Consider the following 17,190-nt stretch of genomic DNA (forward strand, 5'->3'; position numbering starts at 1 on the left):
ACTATGATCAATTGATACAAAATTGTATGGCTGCAACCTATCGATAATTAGATCGGCAAGGTTCATTTCCACTATTGTGTTGTTCAGTGCAGCAGGAGAATTTGGACTGAATTAAAAACACTGTTTGTATTCTCTTGTCACACTTGTGATAAGAAATTCCAATGTTTTATCTCTTAATAATGTATTGATTCCAAAGCCCAATGATGTTTTTATCAGTAAAGTTTATCTGCAGCTTGTGACCTGCACATTTTGACAAGAGAATGCATTGTATGTGAATTAATCACAGGTACATGTATTCAATCGTTATCCGGAAACTAGTTGTGAATGCCATGTCAGATACAATATATGGCACAAGTTTGTGAGCGTCCTGCTCATTGAAACCCATCCACATTAATTTCACTTGCAGTAACTTCTGTATCCTATTTATCAAAATGAATTTTTCCATTAAAGGGTTCATACATGTAAATGATTTAATGAGACAGTTGTTTCTGGTCACATTTGTTTTATTTTTGGTTTCTACCAAAAAACCAAGCTGATTACTTGTTTTTCTTCCTAAAGTAAATCCCAATATAAAACACAAGCCTTGAAAACCCAGCACGACGTCAGTAAACAGCAAGTGTCGTGCACGCATTTCTATATTTAGTAACAAACCTACTGTCGTGATCGGTGCAATTGTTCCCTGGAATTGATGTATCAACTCTAATCAGTGGCTAAATACATGTGTTTCATGATACAGTGAATTCATTTGCGGGAAACGATATTTGAATAATTGTTTCAGTTTCGCAATCTATATTTGACTTGGTGTTTTGTTTCAGGATATTACTAGGGAAATTTACATGTATTCTTGTATCAAAATCTACAAAAAACATCTCTGGTCTACCATGATGTCATGCCATTAAAATACAAATAAATGCAAATTTGCTTCTGTCTATTGTTTCTGTTATGGTTTACATGAGATACTGTGTATCATAAACACTTATATGCATGTATGTACAATACCTTGTAGTGAGTTACTTTGTATTATGGTTAGAAAATCTCAATATGATTGAAACCCGATGTAAAGATGGTTTGGTCTTTTAAATGAAGATCATAACACAATTCTGTAAAAGACTTACCGATTTCTACATCAGATTTATGTCAGATTGTATCGAATATCAGACTTGAACGACTGTGAAATTTTCTTTTATTGCGTCCTTGAAATTTATCACACACAGTGTAAAGTTATACATATTCTTTGAACTTAACGAAGGCCATATTTTAAAAAGGTTAATAAAATTATGTTCATCATGTACAAAATGATCAAAATTTAATAATGGATATGTTTCTTTTATTACAGGTGTAAAATCTTCGCAGGAATCAACTTTTTGTCATCAACACATGCTAATCGCACAATCGTCATATAGCAAGAATCGAGTTTGTATACTTATGTAAACTCCAAATTCATCCATACGAACTATTTCCAGACTTTGGACTCCCAGAACTGGATCCAGGGTCAATCTTCAGGTGAACCGGATATCCTTGTGCATTTCTTTGGATTGCAAACGAGGAGCAATGACGGAGAAGAAAGATTCAGAAGAGTCACCAAGCAAACGTCGCAGGAAGAGCAATGCTGAAAATGGAGAGTTTGAGGAAATGGAGGCGCTCAGCTCCTACTGTGGAAAGAAAGTCAGAAAAGGGAAAACCATCATGAACAAGCAAGGAGAAATTATCTTGTATATCAGTGATGATAAAATGAAATATCGTCCAGGAGGTAAGTGAAATCAGGCAACATTGTTATAAAGAGAAAAAAAAATTGACCTTGTTGTGTGACAATTGCAGTTGTAAAATTATTTCACATTACAAGTTAACCATTTCTAAAGCTGAAATGAGTCAGTTTCGGACCATCTTGATAAACTTTGCTACTAGTTTCAAGATGTTCCGGTAAATTTTTATTTGATGACATAATTTCCGGAGAAGGATTCAGAAATTATTTATGATTTCAAAGTGTTAATGTCTTACACTACAAGCTGAGCTTTAGCAGAGCTAGTGTGACCAGTGACATGGTGTGATAAGAAATAATTCTTTTCATGTGACACAAAAACAAGCAAATGTCAAAAGATGGTGTTTTTTTGTCCATTTTGTTAATATTTCACGTTGCAATTATATGAATAAAATAGATTAAAAACTGATGATTTTCTTGCATGATTTAAAGGGAAAATAGCTTGAACTTTTGGTAATAGTTTAATTAATTTTCTTCCACAAAACTGGGATGTTTACTTATTTTTTTCTTCCTAAAGTACAGCATGTCATGTACCGGTATAAAGTCAATGGCCCAGTGCAAGAGAGGCGTATCTTTTATGCTTTAACACAGGGGATACGCTACTCTTGCACAGGGCCATTGAAGTACATGTATTCTTGTGCTTAAAAAACCAATTCAACACATTGCATACAATCTGCATTATTGATATTGTTTACAATTTAAATTTAGCCTTGGTTAGAATGCATTTGTCAACTGTAAAATTGGACAGTACAGTGTTAAAGGGGAAGGTCACCAAGGCTAGGTTTTTTATATGTGCTAGCTATTGGGTCGCTTATTTCTGAAAAGCCCTTTTTGCTGTTCATAACTGTGCAATATTTTACAAAAATGGACAGAAAATTGTGGCAAAAGTTCACATTCACACCAAGCCCTGCTTATTTGCGTAACATAAACAATAATTACACAAATACACACAGCCTGTAGTAAACATGAAAGATGGTCCCTGCCATATCACATGACCAAAGCGCCAAGCTTGGCGCTTTTTTTTCCCGTGATTTAAAATACATTACCCTACACTGAAACTTTTGTCACTATTTCTGTCCATTTTTGTGAAAATTGCACAAGTAATAAATGCGAAAATAGCTTTTTGGGAGTAAGTGATCCCAAAGCTAGCTTATGTAAAAATCAACCATGTGAACTTCCCCTTTATTAATACACAAACATGCAGTGTTAACAAGCTGAACACATTACATTTTGATGTGATAGTAGGAGTAGAACATGAAAATAATATTTTACAAACCGACCAAAATACTCTGCACCAAAAGTTACTTTCTGATGGACATTCTCATGGCGGCAAGACTGTATATTAGTGGATACAAAGAAATTTTGTGTGAATTTTTAGTAACCTAGGGTGTTCACTCTCACCATCAGTTACTATTAAGAACCCCAAAAGAAGTATGTTTTAGTTTGCAACCAAATATGTGTCAACTAATCTACAGTTCATGATTTGCCCCTATAAACGGCCAAGTAAATTTTATCACACTCGCTACACATTTGTGGAGAGGAACATCATTATAAGTATTATCTTATTCTACTTTCTGAATGGTGTCAAAATTCATGGTGTTCACTTTGTCACTACTTCCTGAATGGTCTCAAAGTTCATGGTGTTCATTCTACTTCCTGAATGGTGTCAACATTGATGGTGTTCATTTTGTCACTACTTTCTGAATGGTGTCAAAATTCATGGTGTTCATTTTGTCACTACTTCCTGAATGGTGTCAAAATTCATGGTGTTCATTTTGTCACTACTTCCTGAATGGTCTCAAAATTCATGGTGTTCATTTTGTCTCTACTTCCTGAATGGTGTCAAAATTCATGGTGTTCATTTTGTCACTACTTCCTGAATGGTGTCAAAATTCATGGTGTTCATTTTGTCACTACTTCCTGAATGGTGTCAAAATTCATGGTGTTCATTTTGTCACTACTTCCTGAATGGTGTCAAAATTCATGGTGTTCATTTTGTCACTACTTCCTGAATGGTGTCAAAATTCATGGTGTTCATTTTGTCAAAATTCATGGTGTTCATTTTGTCACTACTTCCTGAATGGTATCAAAATTCATGGTGTTCATTTTGTCACTACTTCCTGAATGGTGTCAAAATTCATGGTGTTCATTTTGTCACTACTTCCTGAATGGTCTCAAAATTCATGGTGCTTATTTTGTCAAAATTCATGGTGTTCATTTTGTCACTACTTCCTGAATGGTCTCAAAATTCATGGTGTTCATTTTGTCAAAATTCATGGTGTTCATTTTGTCACTACTTCCTGAATGGTGTCAAAATTCATGGTGTTCATTTTGTCACTACTTCCTGAATGGTGTCAAAATTCATGGTGTTCATTTTGTCACTACTTCCTGAATGGTGTCAAAATTCATGGTGTTCATTTTGTCACTACTTCCTGAATGGTGTCAAAATTCATGGTGTTCATTTTGTCACTACTTCCTGAATGGTGTCAAAATTCATGGTGTTCATTTTGTCACTACTTCCTGAATGGTGTCAAAATTCATGGTGTTCATTTTGTCACTACTTCCTGAATGGTGTCAAAATTCATGGTGTTCATTTTGTCACTACTTCATGAATGGTGTCAAAATTCATGGTGTTCATTTTGTCAAAATTCATGGTGTTCATTTTGTCACTACTTCCTGAATGGTATCAAAATTCATGGTGTTCATTTTGTCACTACTTCCTGAATGGTGTCAAAATTCATGGTGTTCATTTTGTCACTACTTCCTGAATGGTCTCAAAATTCATGGTGCTTATTTTGTCAAAATTCATGGTGTTCATTTTGTCACTACTTCCTGAATGGTCTCAAAATTCATGGTGTTCATTTTGTCAAAATTCATGGTGTTCATTTTGTCACTACTTCCTGAATGGTCTCAAAATTCATGGTGTTCATTTTGTCACTACTTCCTGAATGGTGTCAAAATTCATGGTGTTCATTTTGTCACTACTTCCTGAATGGTGTCAAAATTCATGGTGTTCATTTTGTCACTACTTCCTGAATGGTGTCAAAATTCATGGTGTTCATTTTGTCACTACTTCCTGAATGGTGTCAAAATTCATGGTGTTCATTTTGTCACTACTTCCTGAATGGTGTCAAAATTCATGGTGTTCATTTTGTCACTACTTCATGAATGGTGTCAAAATTCATGGTGTTCATTTTGTCACCACTTCCTGAATGGTGTCAAAATTCATGGTGTTCATTTTGTCAAAATTCATGGTGTTCATTTTGTCACTACTTCCTGAATGGTATCAAAATTCATGGTGTTCATTTTGTCACTACTTCCTGAATGGTGTCAAAATTCATGGTGTTCATTTTGTCACTACTTCCTGAATGGTCTCAAATTCATGGTGCTTATTTTGTCAAAATTCATGGTGTTCATTTTGTCACTACTTCCTGAATGGTCTCAAAATTCATGGTGTTCATTTTGTCAAAATTCATGGTGTTCATTTTGTCACTACTTCCTGAATGATCTCAAAATTCATGGTGTTTCATTTTGTCACTACTTCCTGAATGGTATCAAAATTCATGGTGTTCATTTTGTCACTACTTCCTGAATGGTCTCAAAATCATGGTGTTCATTTTGTCAAAATTCATGGTGTTCATTTTGTCACTACTTCCTGAATGGTCTCAAAATTCATGGTGTTCATTTTGTCACTACTTCCTGAATGGTGTCAAAATTCATGGTGTTCATTCTACTTCCTGAATGGTGTCAAAATTCATGGTGTTCATTTTGTCACTACTTCCTGAATGGTGTCAAAATTCATGGTGTTCATTTTGTCACTACTTCCTGAATGGTGTCAAAATTCATGGTGTTCATTTTGTCACTACTTCCTGAATGGTGTCAAAATTCATGGTGTTCATTTTGTCACTACTTCCTGAATGGTGTCAAAATTCATGGTGTTCATTTTGTCACTACTTCCTGAATGGTGTCAAAATTCATGGTGTTCATTTTGTCACTACTTCCTGAATGGTGTCAAAATTCATGGTGTTCATTTTGTCACTACTTCCTGAATGGTCTCAAAATTCATGGTGTTCATTTTGTCACTACTTCCTGAATGGTATCAAAATTCATGGTGTTCATTTTGTCACTACTTCCTGAATGGTCTCAAAGTTCATGGTGTTCATTTTGTCACAACTTCCTGAATGGTCTCAAAGTTCATGGTGTTCATTCTACTTCCTGAATAGTGTCAACATTGATGGTGTTCATTTTGTCACTACTTCCTGAATGGTGTCAACATTGATGGTGTTCATTTTGTCACTACTTCCTGAATGGTGTCAAAATTCATATTGTTCATTTTGTCACTACTTCCTGAATGGTGTCAAAATTCATGGGGTTCATTCTACTTCCTGAATGGTGTCAACATTGATGGTGTTCATTTTGTCACTATACTTCCTGAACGGTGTCAAAATTCATGTTGTTCATTTTGTCACTACTTCCTGAATGGTTTCAAAATTCATGTTGTTCATTTTGTCACTACTTCCTGAATGGTCTCAAAGTTCATGGTGTTCATTCTACTTCCTGAATGGTGTCAACATTGATGGTGTTCATTTTGTCACTACTTCCTGAATGGTGTCAAAATTCATGGTGTTCATTTTGTCACCACTTCCTGAATGGTCTCAAAATTCATGGTGTTCATTTTGTCACTACTTCCTGAATGGTGTCAAAATTCATGGTGTTCATTTTGTCACTACTTCCTGAATGGTGTCAAAATTCATGGTGTTCATTTTGTCACTACTTCCTGAATGGTCTCAAAGTTCATGGTGTTCATTTTGTCACTACTTCCTGAATGGTCTCAAAGTTCATGGTGTTCATTTTGTCACTACTTCCTGAATGGTGTCAAAATTCATGGTGTTCATTTTGTCACTACTTCCTGAATGGTGTCAAAATTCATGGTGTTCATTCTACTTCCTGAATGGTGTCAAAATTCATGGTGTTCATTTTGTCACTACTTCCTGAATGGTGTCAAAATTCATGGTGTTCATTTTGTCACTACTTCCTGAATGGTGTCAAAATTCATGGTGTTCATTTTGTCACTACTTCCTGAACGGTCTCAAAATTCATGGTGTTCATTTTGTCACTACTTCCTGAATGGTGTCAAAATTCATGGTGTTCATTTTGTCACTACTTCCTGAATGGTGTCAAAATTCATGGTGTTCATTCTACTTCCTGAATGGTGTCAAAATTCATGGTGTTCATTTTGTCACTACTTCCTGAATGGTGTCAAAATTCATGGTGTTCATTTTGTCACTACTTCCTGAATGGTGTCAAAATTCATGGTGTTCATTTTGTCACTACTTCCTGAATGGTCTCAAAATTCATGGTGTTCATTTTGTCACTACTTCCTGAATGGTGTCAAAATTCATGGTGTTCATTTTGTCACTACTTCCTGAATGGTGTCAAAATTCATGGTATTCATTCTACTTCCTGAATGGTGTCAAAATTCATGTTGTTCATTTTGTCACTACTTCCTGAATGGTGTCAAAATTCATGGTGTTCATTTTGTCACTACTTCCTGAATGGTCTCAAAATTCATGGTGTTCATTTTGTCACTACTTCCTGAATGGTCTCAAAATTCATGGTGTTCATTTTGTCAAAATTCATGGTGTTCATTTTGTCACTACTTCCTGAATGGTGTCAAAATTCATGGTGTTCATTTTGTCACTACTTCCTGAATGGTCTCAAAATTCATGGTGTTCATTTTGTCACTACTTCCTGAACGGTCTCAAAATTCATGGTGTTCATTTTGTCACTACTTCCTGAATGGTATCAAAATTCATGGTGTTCATTTTGTCACTACTTCCTGAATGGTGTCAAAATTCATGGTGTTCATTTTGTCACTACTTCCTGAATGGTGTCAAAATTCATGGTGTTCATTTTGTCACTACTTCCTGAATGGTGTCAAAATTCATGGTGTTCATTTTGTCACTACTTCCTGAATGGTTTCAAATTCATGTTGTTCATCACTACTACCTGAATGGTGTCAAAATTCATGGTGTTCATTCTACTTCCTGAATGGTGTCAAATTCATGTTGTTCATTTTGTCACCACTTCCTGAATGGTGTCAAAATTCATGGTGTTCATTTTGTCACTACTTCCTGAATGGTGTCAAAATTCATGGTGTTCATTCTACTTCCTGAATGGTGTCAAAATTCATGGTGTTCATTTTGTCACTACTTCCTGAATGGTGTCAAAATTCATGGTGTTCATTTTGTCACTACTTCCTGAATGGTGTCAAAATTCATGGTGTTCATTTTGTCACTACTTCCTGAATGGTGTCAAAATTCATGGTGTTCATTTTGTCACTACTTCCTGAATGGTCTCAAAGTTCATGGTGTTCATTTTGTCACTACTTCCTGAATGGTGTCAAAATTCATGGTGTTCATTTTGTCACTACTGCCGGTAGTATCAGTTTCCCTTTTCCTGCCAGACAGTAATAACTGTATCACTTCCCCATCAGCCAAGTCAGTAAAAAGCGGTATTGAGCCAAAAAATGACGTATTTCACCCACTTGGCTTGGTCATGTTATAGCATCTTTTGTCCAAAAAAAATCAAGTTTACAGTATCTATGTTTTCAACAGCCTTCAAATGCACAGTATTATGTTAAAATACATCATATGGAATACGTTGTGTTCATTAATTTTAACCATCTTGACCTGGTGGTGAAACATGGACTTGGCAGGAAAAGGGGTACACCAGAATGTGGTGTACATTGTTATCATTGACAACTTCAATTTTGCCCAGACTAGAATTCCTGTGTCAACAATAACACTATACCTTTACACGATGCATTGATTCATTGATAGTAATTCAACATGCAGTGTAGGTACAGGGTGTAGAAAGACAATGAAATGAAAATATCATGGAAAATTGGAATCGTTGTGTTTAAATTAATGTTGATCAAACGAATATTGCCAAAATATTGATCGAGGAAAGAGCAAAAGATGGAAAAAATGTATCAAATATTTCTTTGCTCCGTAATGAAACTGAGTTTTCTGTTTCTGTCCATTTTTGATAAAGATTGCTGAGGATCAATACAGATGTGTGAATGAGTGTAGAGTTCTGTAACCAATTATTTGTAAAGTGAGATTAATATGACTTATGCTGTCTGTATATTGCGGTAGACTACATTCTGAATCAGTCGTTGAATGATACCATGTTCATAGTGAGAACCTCGTATGAATTAAGCGGGAATATTGAGATAAAATGTTGACCCGGGGTTAAGTCAAAAACGCTGTCATCCATTTGAATGGAGTGAAAGTGAGTCGTACACTGGGCAATGATAAAAATGATACTGTAGACCTCCAGGTTATCAAAATGATAATCTCCTTGTGTGTGAATAATTCAACTCAGGTAATGGAACTCAGGAAAATAGAATGAAATTTGAATATAGCCTCGAAACAAGATCGTTATGAAACATAGAATAAAATACCATAATATCTAGGGGCGCTAAGTATATGGTTGCTATGGTAACATATCCTCTTAAGGAAATATGACTATCTAATTTCTTAACCATTAGATATATGATATCAAAATTCCTGTGATCTTTGTTCAGCAAAGTGTGTCTCCATTTGATCATGTGTACGTGCTGATGTTAGAGCAAGCAGATGAATATGTGTGGCATGTGTAGTTAGCCATGGATGTTATGAAGCAGCAATCGGGTAATGCGGCACCGAGTGACGGCAATCAGGCAACCTCTGTTTAATAGACGGCAAAGCCGAAGAGCAAATAAAGCATCAAAGTGGAAAAGATTGATGGGTTCTGCATGTAATTGTAGTAGTGTGTGTTTATAAATAATTCAGCACCCAATAGTGTATATCTTTTGTGTTATGTATGTTTGATATTAAACTAAAGCGCTAATTTGATGAAAGTATTCATGATAAAGTAAATTCGGCTTCTAGGATTTTCATTATTTTTATTGTTTTCATGGAAGGCGCAAGGTATCTGCGATTATTAATGTAATGAAATTCAGGTATTAATATAGTTATGCAAACATGATGAACAGCAGATGTTGGATGGTGGTAGTCTCCTCTTCTAATAGATGTTGCTGTGTTTGCAGTTGTCTTGTTCATCTTTAAAATCTAAAAAAAATATGACATGTCATGATGGCATTAGCTAAGCACTGTATAACCCTTCCTGATACATTTTCATTGACACAGTTACTGAATTTTTTTTTCTCTATCTTGCATGGAATTTAGTCATCAAAATATCAATGTTGATAAGTATGAAATTATTAGATTAAAAGTGATTTACCTTGGTGTCCAAAAATACTGAAACATTAGCTGCTAAATATAGCAGTTAACTTTAATACATTTATCAAATTAGCCAGGTACATGATAAATGCATAATCCTAAATATGAAAATACTGACATTAAATCAGGAATTATATCAAAGTTCATGTTTGACACTAAACATAAATTTCTCAACTTTTATTACTAACACCCAATCGTAGAGTAAATGTTGATCATGGCTCTGATTCCACAATCAGCTGAAAATAATTATCAATGGCAAGTTTTTTCAGGCCATAATGCATTAGGGGTGCACCATTTGATATCCTGGGGGATCCATTGTACATTTCTTTTTCCACTCTCCCCTTTATTTTGTCAAGCCTTCTCTAGCTGTATTTTTCATTGACATTAGCTGGAAATCTTTGTTTTGAAAATTTTCCGGTAACCTCACCCCGCCCCCGAATACAAATGGTCCACTCCTTAGTAATCTTAATAGTGGTATCCTGTATTACGTTTTACATCTGTAGAGCAACCTTATAATGAATACAAGAATTTGTGCTGTTTGAACGTAATGATGATAACTCATTGCCTAAACCATGACGATTCATTGCCTTAATTATGACAATTCATTGGAATTATTAGTTAGCATAAATCAACTGCCTTGTGATTCCTCGTCTTCATAAGCACTTCCTTTCACTTGAAACTCCATCTTTACTCTCTTATCACAATTTCAGATCATCTACATTATAGCTTGACCATGGATATTTTAAGGATTTGATCACAAAGTTTGATAGATTGATATTCAAAATAGCACTTACAGGTATTACTAATTAGGACTTTCATATGTTTGACCTTGTCAACCTAATGCCCTGTGTATTGGGATCTACTTCATTAGGAAAACAGTCGGGTTGTACCATCTGTTGATGTTTTAGAGGGTAGACCAGGATGCCAAGGGTAGGAAGTCCCTTCAGTGTGGTCAAGTCACTCCATACACTATGCCTACGCAGTTTTGTGTGAAATACCCTGCATGTATGATCAATGAAATAAATGTTTCATAATTGTACAATGACACCTTCTTTCGAAGGTCAAGATGACATATGGGCTTGTGTGTTTTGGGGGACAGACCATTAGATCTTGGGAGGTGCGGGTGGTCACAACTTTTTACAATTGTAAACTTTTGAAATATTTTTTCCAGGTGAGTCATGATGTGCTAATTTTTTTTCTAAGTAAACTGTCAGATTTGTAATTTTTTTCATTCTTATTTTTAACTAGTCTGAAGATTTTTTTCATAACATTTTGCTTTGAAAATTTTTTTCTGATTTTGACCACCCCTTCCAAGATCTAATTGTCCATCCCTTACTATGTTCACCACCAATTCCTTGCAATCAGGGACACACTAACCATTGATATCAATAGGCTTGGGCCAAGCCATGGTGGTGAAATGGTTAATGTGCTTGTATGAGTTGTTATCAGTTCAAAGTTTTACACTTTCTGAAAATGAAGTCTTGCTAAATCTTTTGCCATTCCTGCTATCTCCAGAAGATCATTTAAAAATCATTTTCAAATTTTTCCAGACAAATTCACTGTGGAAGGTTGTCTTATGGTATCAATATATTCTTATGATAAACAGATGAATACTACAACATTAACCCTTTGAGCGCTTAAGTCAATTTTAGCCGCCTCTATAAAACGTAACCCAGACAATTTTTTCAGATTTTTTCCAAAATTTTGATCATATATAGTTGCCAATGAAAAGTAATGTAAATTTGATCCAAAATTGTCAAAAAATTACAAAAAAATCATTAAAAATTGGTAAAATTTTGCACAAAAAATTTTGGTGAGAAAATTTACATAGGTCAATACAAAATTGTGTAGAAACTTCCAAGCTATTGTGAAGACAAATGCAACCAGCAAATTTCCACTTGCCTCAGTGGAAATTTAATCTAGCCTGGCAGACAATAAAATAACTTTACTTGATTGAATGAACATTCTGAATAGGTAAAACAATGAATGCAATGACAATTGAGTTTTGAATTAACTACACAAGTTTGCAACACTGGAAAGTAATCCCCCTAAGACTTTACCTGAACTCTGACCAACAGCTGTATGATGGTAATCCCCAAACACCAAGAAGAATATTAAAAAAAGTTCAATGTCACAGGGTTCAAAAGCAATTACTGGAATTTGTATTAATTTTCACAGTGTAGCACATTTACGTGTAAGTATAGGGCCTGGATAGCTTTACATTTTAATGATTTTTAGCTCATATTTGGTATTGATATAAATACCAAAAAGAGCTTATTTTCACTGTTTTTGGTTTGAATGCCAACTACAGTTTTTTGTTCTGTTCCCAAAGGCATGTTGAAATACACAGTAGTCAGTTTGTCAACTCAGGATGTACATGTAAATGTGTAGACTGCATTGTTGACAAGTTCTAATCAGGTCCAGACTAAAAACTCAAACATGTAAATAATAACTGTACACTTTACACATAAATACACAAGCTGTTTTGACAAGCTAAATAGTGGGGGTTTGTCTCAACATGTTTTGAAAAGTAGAACAAGTGTAGATGGCACACAAAACAAAGCCATTGAAAAAATCATCAAAGTTATAGTAACTTTGTCTTTAATGACAGACTGTGGACTAAGAATACTAAATGTGAGTTTTACAGCAACAACAAGACACAATTCTGTCGTTTTAGCATTTGTTTCTTTTAAAATGAGGAAGGTGTGTGCTCAAGTTTGAACAAGACATATTTCAATTTCAATGAGCCATTCTCATAATCGCCTAGGCAAACTCCTACAATCTTCAAAGTGGATTTTTTACATGTAGAATTCGGTAGTCATGAGTATTAAATTCAAAGTGTCACTTCACAAAGGTTAAAGCAAGATTTGTTGGGTTAAGGTAGAACGGGCCTCGAGGACAAATATTTGGACTCTCAAACTTTTACAATTCTTTTCTGATATACCACTTGAGGAGGTTCAGTTTAAAGCTCTTGGTGTAAGAAAACTTTTCAACAGCTTAGTTTTTCGAAATTTGAAAATTTTTTCTCCATAGAATAAATACCGGGATGGCGGCCATTTTGAATTTCAAATATCAGTAAATCTTGGGTAATTTGTTTCTCTAGTACCAAAATTTGCACGGTGAAACTGGATTTTTATTCTTTATTTTGACAGAGAATGGATGAAAGATTTCTTGAGAAGAGTTGAAGCAAAAGTTTAAGTCTTTCACTTTTGAGGCACATACTACCTTAAAGTATTTAAATTGTGGTATGATCATTTGGATTCCAACCTTGATGTGTGTGTGATTGTGACAAACAGCTGAAAATAAATGATTCCCTTTAGGCCCTATTAGTCCTAACCTCAGTATGATTTAAATCATCTTACCATGTGTGGTATACTGGTACATTGTACTTTGCAGTTAGCTTCCTTTAATTTCCATCATGTTGTTCCATCATTCACAAGAGGAAAATCAATTATATTTTCTCATTTTGTAACATAAATTTCATGAAGATGAAGTGTGAAGATGAAGTGAAGACACTTACATGAGCCAAACGAATCCAAACTGTGACTTTAACAACTTAACTAGTAACTTTAACTTTTGATGATTTTTTACGCTGTTTTCTTGTTCTATTTCCCAAAGCATGTTGAGATACACAGTATTCAGCTTGCCAACTCACCCTGTACTAGTGTAGACTGCATTATTATTGTTGACAAGTGAATTCTGGCCCGGACTAGAATTAACGTAATAACAGTTCATTTCTACAGGTAGTGTTGACAAGCTAAATAGCAGATGATTCACCAAGCTTTGAATATAACAAGAAACTGCATTTGACATTGAACCGTTTGAGTGCCGTAATATTTCCAACCAAAATTTTAGTGCAACATTTTAACAGTTTTTGTGAATTTTTCTATAATTTTTTTTATTATTTTGGACCACACGGACGTCAAATTTCATTGGCCACAGGTTTTCATCAAAATTTTGGCAAAAATCTGAAAAAATTTGACTGGGGTAGATTTTATAAATGTGACAAAAGTTGACTTTGGCGCTGAAAGGGTTCAAATAAAAAGCTGGAAGAAATTATCAAAGCCACAGCTACTGGCCCTTTAAGAGTTGTGCTGACTTATTCTTGCAAGCCAGTGCTTTGTTATGGCTCCATCATGTTACGCAAAAGTTGTGTTGTAACCCTTTGAGCGCCAACGTCAATTTTGCTCACCTTTATAAAATATACCACAGTCAATGTTTCTCAGATTTTTGCCAAAATTTTGATGAAAATTTGTAGCCAATAAAACATCATGTCCATTTGGTCTAAAATTATTAAAAAATTTCAGAAAAATTCATTAAAAATTGGTAAAATGTGGCAGTAAAATTTTGGTGGGAAAAATTACAGCACTCAAAGGGTTAATGAGTTCAGCTGTTGCCTTGAAGAGGCCAGTGGTTCATGAGAACGTGCAGACTGAACATTACTGAAAGGACATTACATCACAACAACATTTGCAAAGGTGTTAGATCTGTTTACATGATATGAGCGACATTCTTTAGACTGCGCTTGTCAGGAAGTCATTTCTTCCTCAAGGAAACTGTAATACGATTAAGTCATTGTGTGTTGACCCTGTTCGTTAAAGGTCAATGTTCAGTTGTTAAAAGTCACCTAACGATCATTTTGAACTGTGTGTGCCTCAAAACTGAAAATTTTTAAAATTTTGCTCAATTGTTTGTTTTTCAGTAAAGCTTGAAACCATCCTTTTTCATATCCAACACTAAAAACCAGAGATCACTGTGGAATTTTGTACTAGAGAAACAAATCACCCAGAGTTTATAGATATTTGAAATTCAAAATAACTGCTATCTCTATGGTAACTCTCTGGGGATAAATTGAATTTTCTATCTTCACAAAAACATGACATTACAAGCTTCAGATGAATTTTTTCAAGGAGCAGACCAGCAAAGTATTGTGTAACTTGGAGAATGTGAATAAATTGGAGAGTGAAGGACAAAGTTTGCCATAATACTTCATCTGTAGATTGCAGTGTATCTACCGTATATACTGTTGGATGGTGGATTGAATAATAATTATAAAAAAAATAAAGTATCAAAGCATGTGTCAGCAGTCAGCTTGCATGCTAAAACATACTTGAATAAAACAGTCTCCCAAAATACTGACTCAGTACACTTTAAATATGAGCAATGTAGTATTCAATGTTTGTATACAATGAAATTTTCTTGCAGCTCATTAGACATTTTCTACTCTCTTTCACATGATGTGTTTCTAAGCTACTTTCTTTGTGTAATGTGACAGTTTACAGTGGACATGTATGATATTAATGAGCGATCTGCTGTTTGGCTGACAGGATAACATGCAGCGTTGTCAGAGAATTATTGTTGCAATTTGCCCCAGGGCACGATATCAAATGCTGCTGCGTTACTGGAAATACATTATCAGTGTGACCTGGTGGTGTAAAGTGTGACTTGGCATCACTTTGACTTGTAAAAAGTTGAATTATGGCGTCTCACATGTGCATATTGCCAGATATGTGATACCAATGCTTGATCAACAGCTGAGCTGGTTTGTATACTATGTACAGTCTTTCAATGAATCAGAGTCACTCTTGAGATCTATTCTGAATACAAATACACCAATTTGCTCTTAAAAGTTTGAGGAAGTTGCCCCAAAATACATTTATAGACGGTAGTACCTCATAATTTATTACTTCAATTCCTGATTCCTAAAATATGTAGTTTATTGTACATGTACCACACCATGCCAATGAGTGTTGAGAATTACAGTACAATCTATTCACATAATTTTATCAGCTGTCCAAGGAACTGTCTTATCGCATGAACTCTTTGAATCAATATTAGAATTTGTTTAAATATCTTTGTATCAGCCTAATAAACTATTAAATATAAAACGTACTATTTTTTTTAGCAGCAGTTCACAATCCCTGGTTCTCACATGAGTGGTAATTGACGTTGACTACATGTCTATGTGATTTCAGTCCTATGTTCTCCTTTGAAAGTTGTGCTCAGCTATGGTAGTCCATTTGCTTCTTGATAAAGCTGATAGAAAACCTGCTAGTTGACACACTGCCAAGGACTTATTTCAATTTTCAGTTGCCCACTTTGTCAAAGAAAGATGAACTTTTCCCAACGATTGGAAACTATATAATTTATAAAGCATATTATTAGCTTTGACGTTTATTTTTTACTAGGTATATTTTATTCAATACATTACATTATCAACTGCATTTTGTTGATATATTTCAAAAGGATACCATAAGTCTTCAATAGTACAAAAAGAAAAAAGGTATGATGACTTTGCTATATTGTGAAGACTGTATATTTTTTCAAGTATTGTTATCATTTCATGTGCTTCTATCAAATGCAGACAGTTTTGTCCTCCGTTTCTGAAAACAACCATATTCTATGACACAATTTAACCGAAATATTGAAAACAAAATTTAAATGTTGAAATATCGTAAAAGTCATCACTGTAAAACATTTACCAGACTTAACTACAGGCTAGGGAATTTAAAAATGTACAAAACTGATTATAAAATTGGGAAATTGGCGTCATGTTTGAGAATATTGTAAGTGAATAAACAGATCAAAATGTTTTCTGAAATGTGTTGAAACACATTTCTCGAATTAATAGGATTATATATGCTGCTAAGGTAAACAAGCACATGTACATTTTGTTATGCATACCACAGCTGACAGGCAATGCTGTAATGGATGATTAAGGTTGTAGCATGTTTATACAAACTCCGCTTAGCGTCTATTAATGATTGCACTGGGAAATATCGTATGCGAGTTTTAACTTGTGAACAGTTAACAGTAAACCTTATTTACAATTTATTATAAAATGTTCACTTCTTTGTAACATTATTAAATAATTTCAATTATTTCCAGGTTTAAAATTTCTTTAAAACGTGTCCAGTAACTTTGAAAAATATTCAGCAAGGGTGAGGATTTTTCATTGCTACTGTCTTCAGCTGGTGATATTGACAGTTTTATGTGATCGTAAACACATTGGATGCAATGCAGTGAATACCTGTACGTCTCAAGGGTGTATTTTGTACAAAGTCAGCTGTTATCTCATTTACTTTTATCAAGTGCAGTGACAGAGTATGGCTTTTATTTATTATTTCCTTTGACCCTTTGAGC

General features: G+C 34.5%; 1 protein-coding gene across 1 annotated transcript in view; it reads left to right on the forward strand.

Annotated features, from left to right (window-relative positions):
- Positions 1 to 1,551: 1,551 nt before the first annotated feature.
- Positions 1,552 to 17,190, forward strand: part of LOC139136531 (arginine-glutamic acid dipeptide repeats protein-like) — a 158,190-nt gene continuing 142,551 nt past the window's right edge. Inside the window, 1 exon segment of the mRNA XM_070704256.1 lies at positions 1,552 to 1,750. Coding sequence (XP_070560357.1) covers positions 1,552 to 1,750 — 199 coding nt within the window.

This window comes from Ptychodera flava, chromosome 7 (genome assembly GCF_041260155.1).
Source record: "Ptychodera flava strain L36383 chromosome 7, AS_Pfla_20210202, whole genome shotgun sequence".
Classification (NCBI taxonomy): domain Eukaryota; kingdom Metazoa; phylum Hemichordata; class Enteropneusta; family Ptychoderidae; genus Ptychodera; species Ptychodera flava.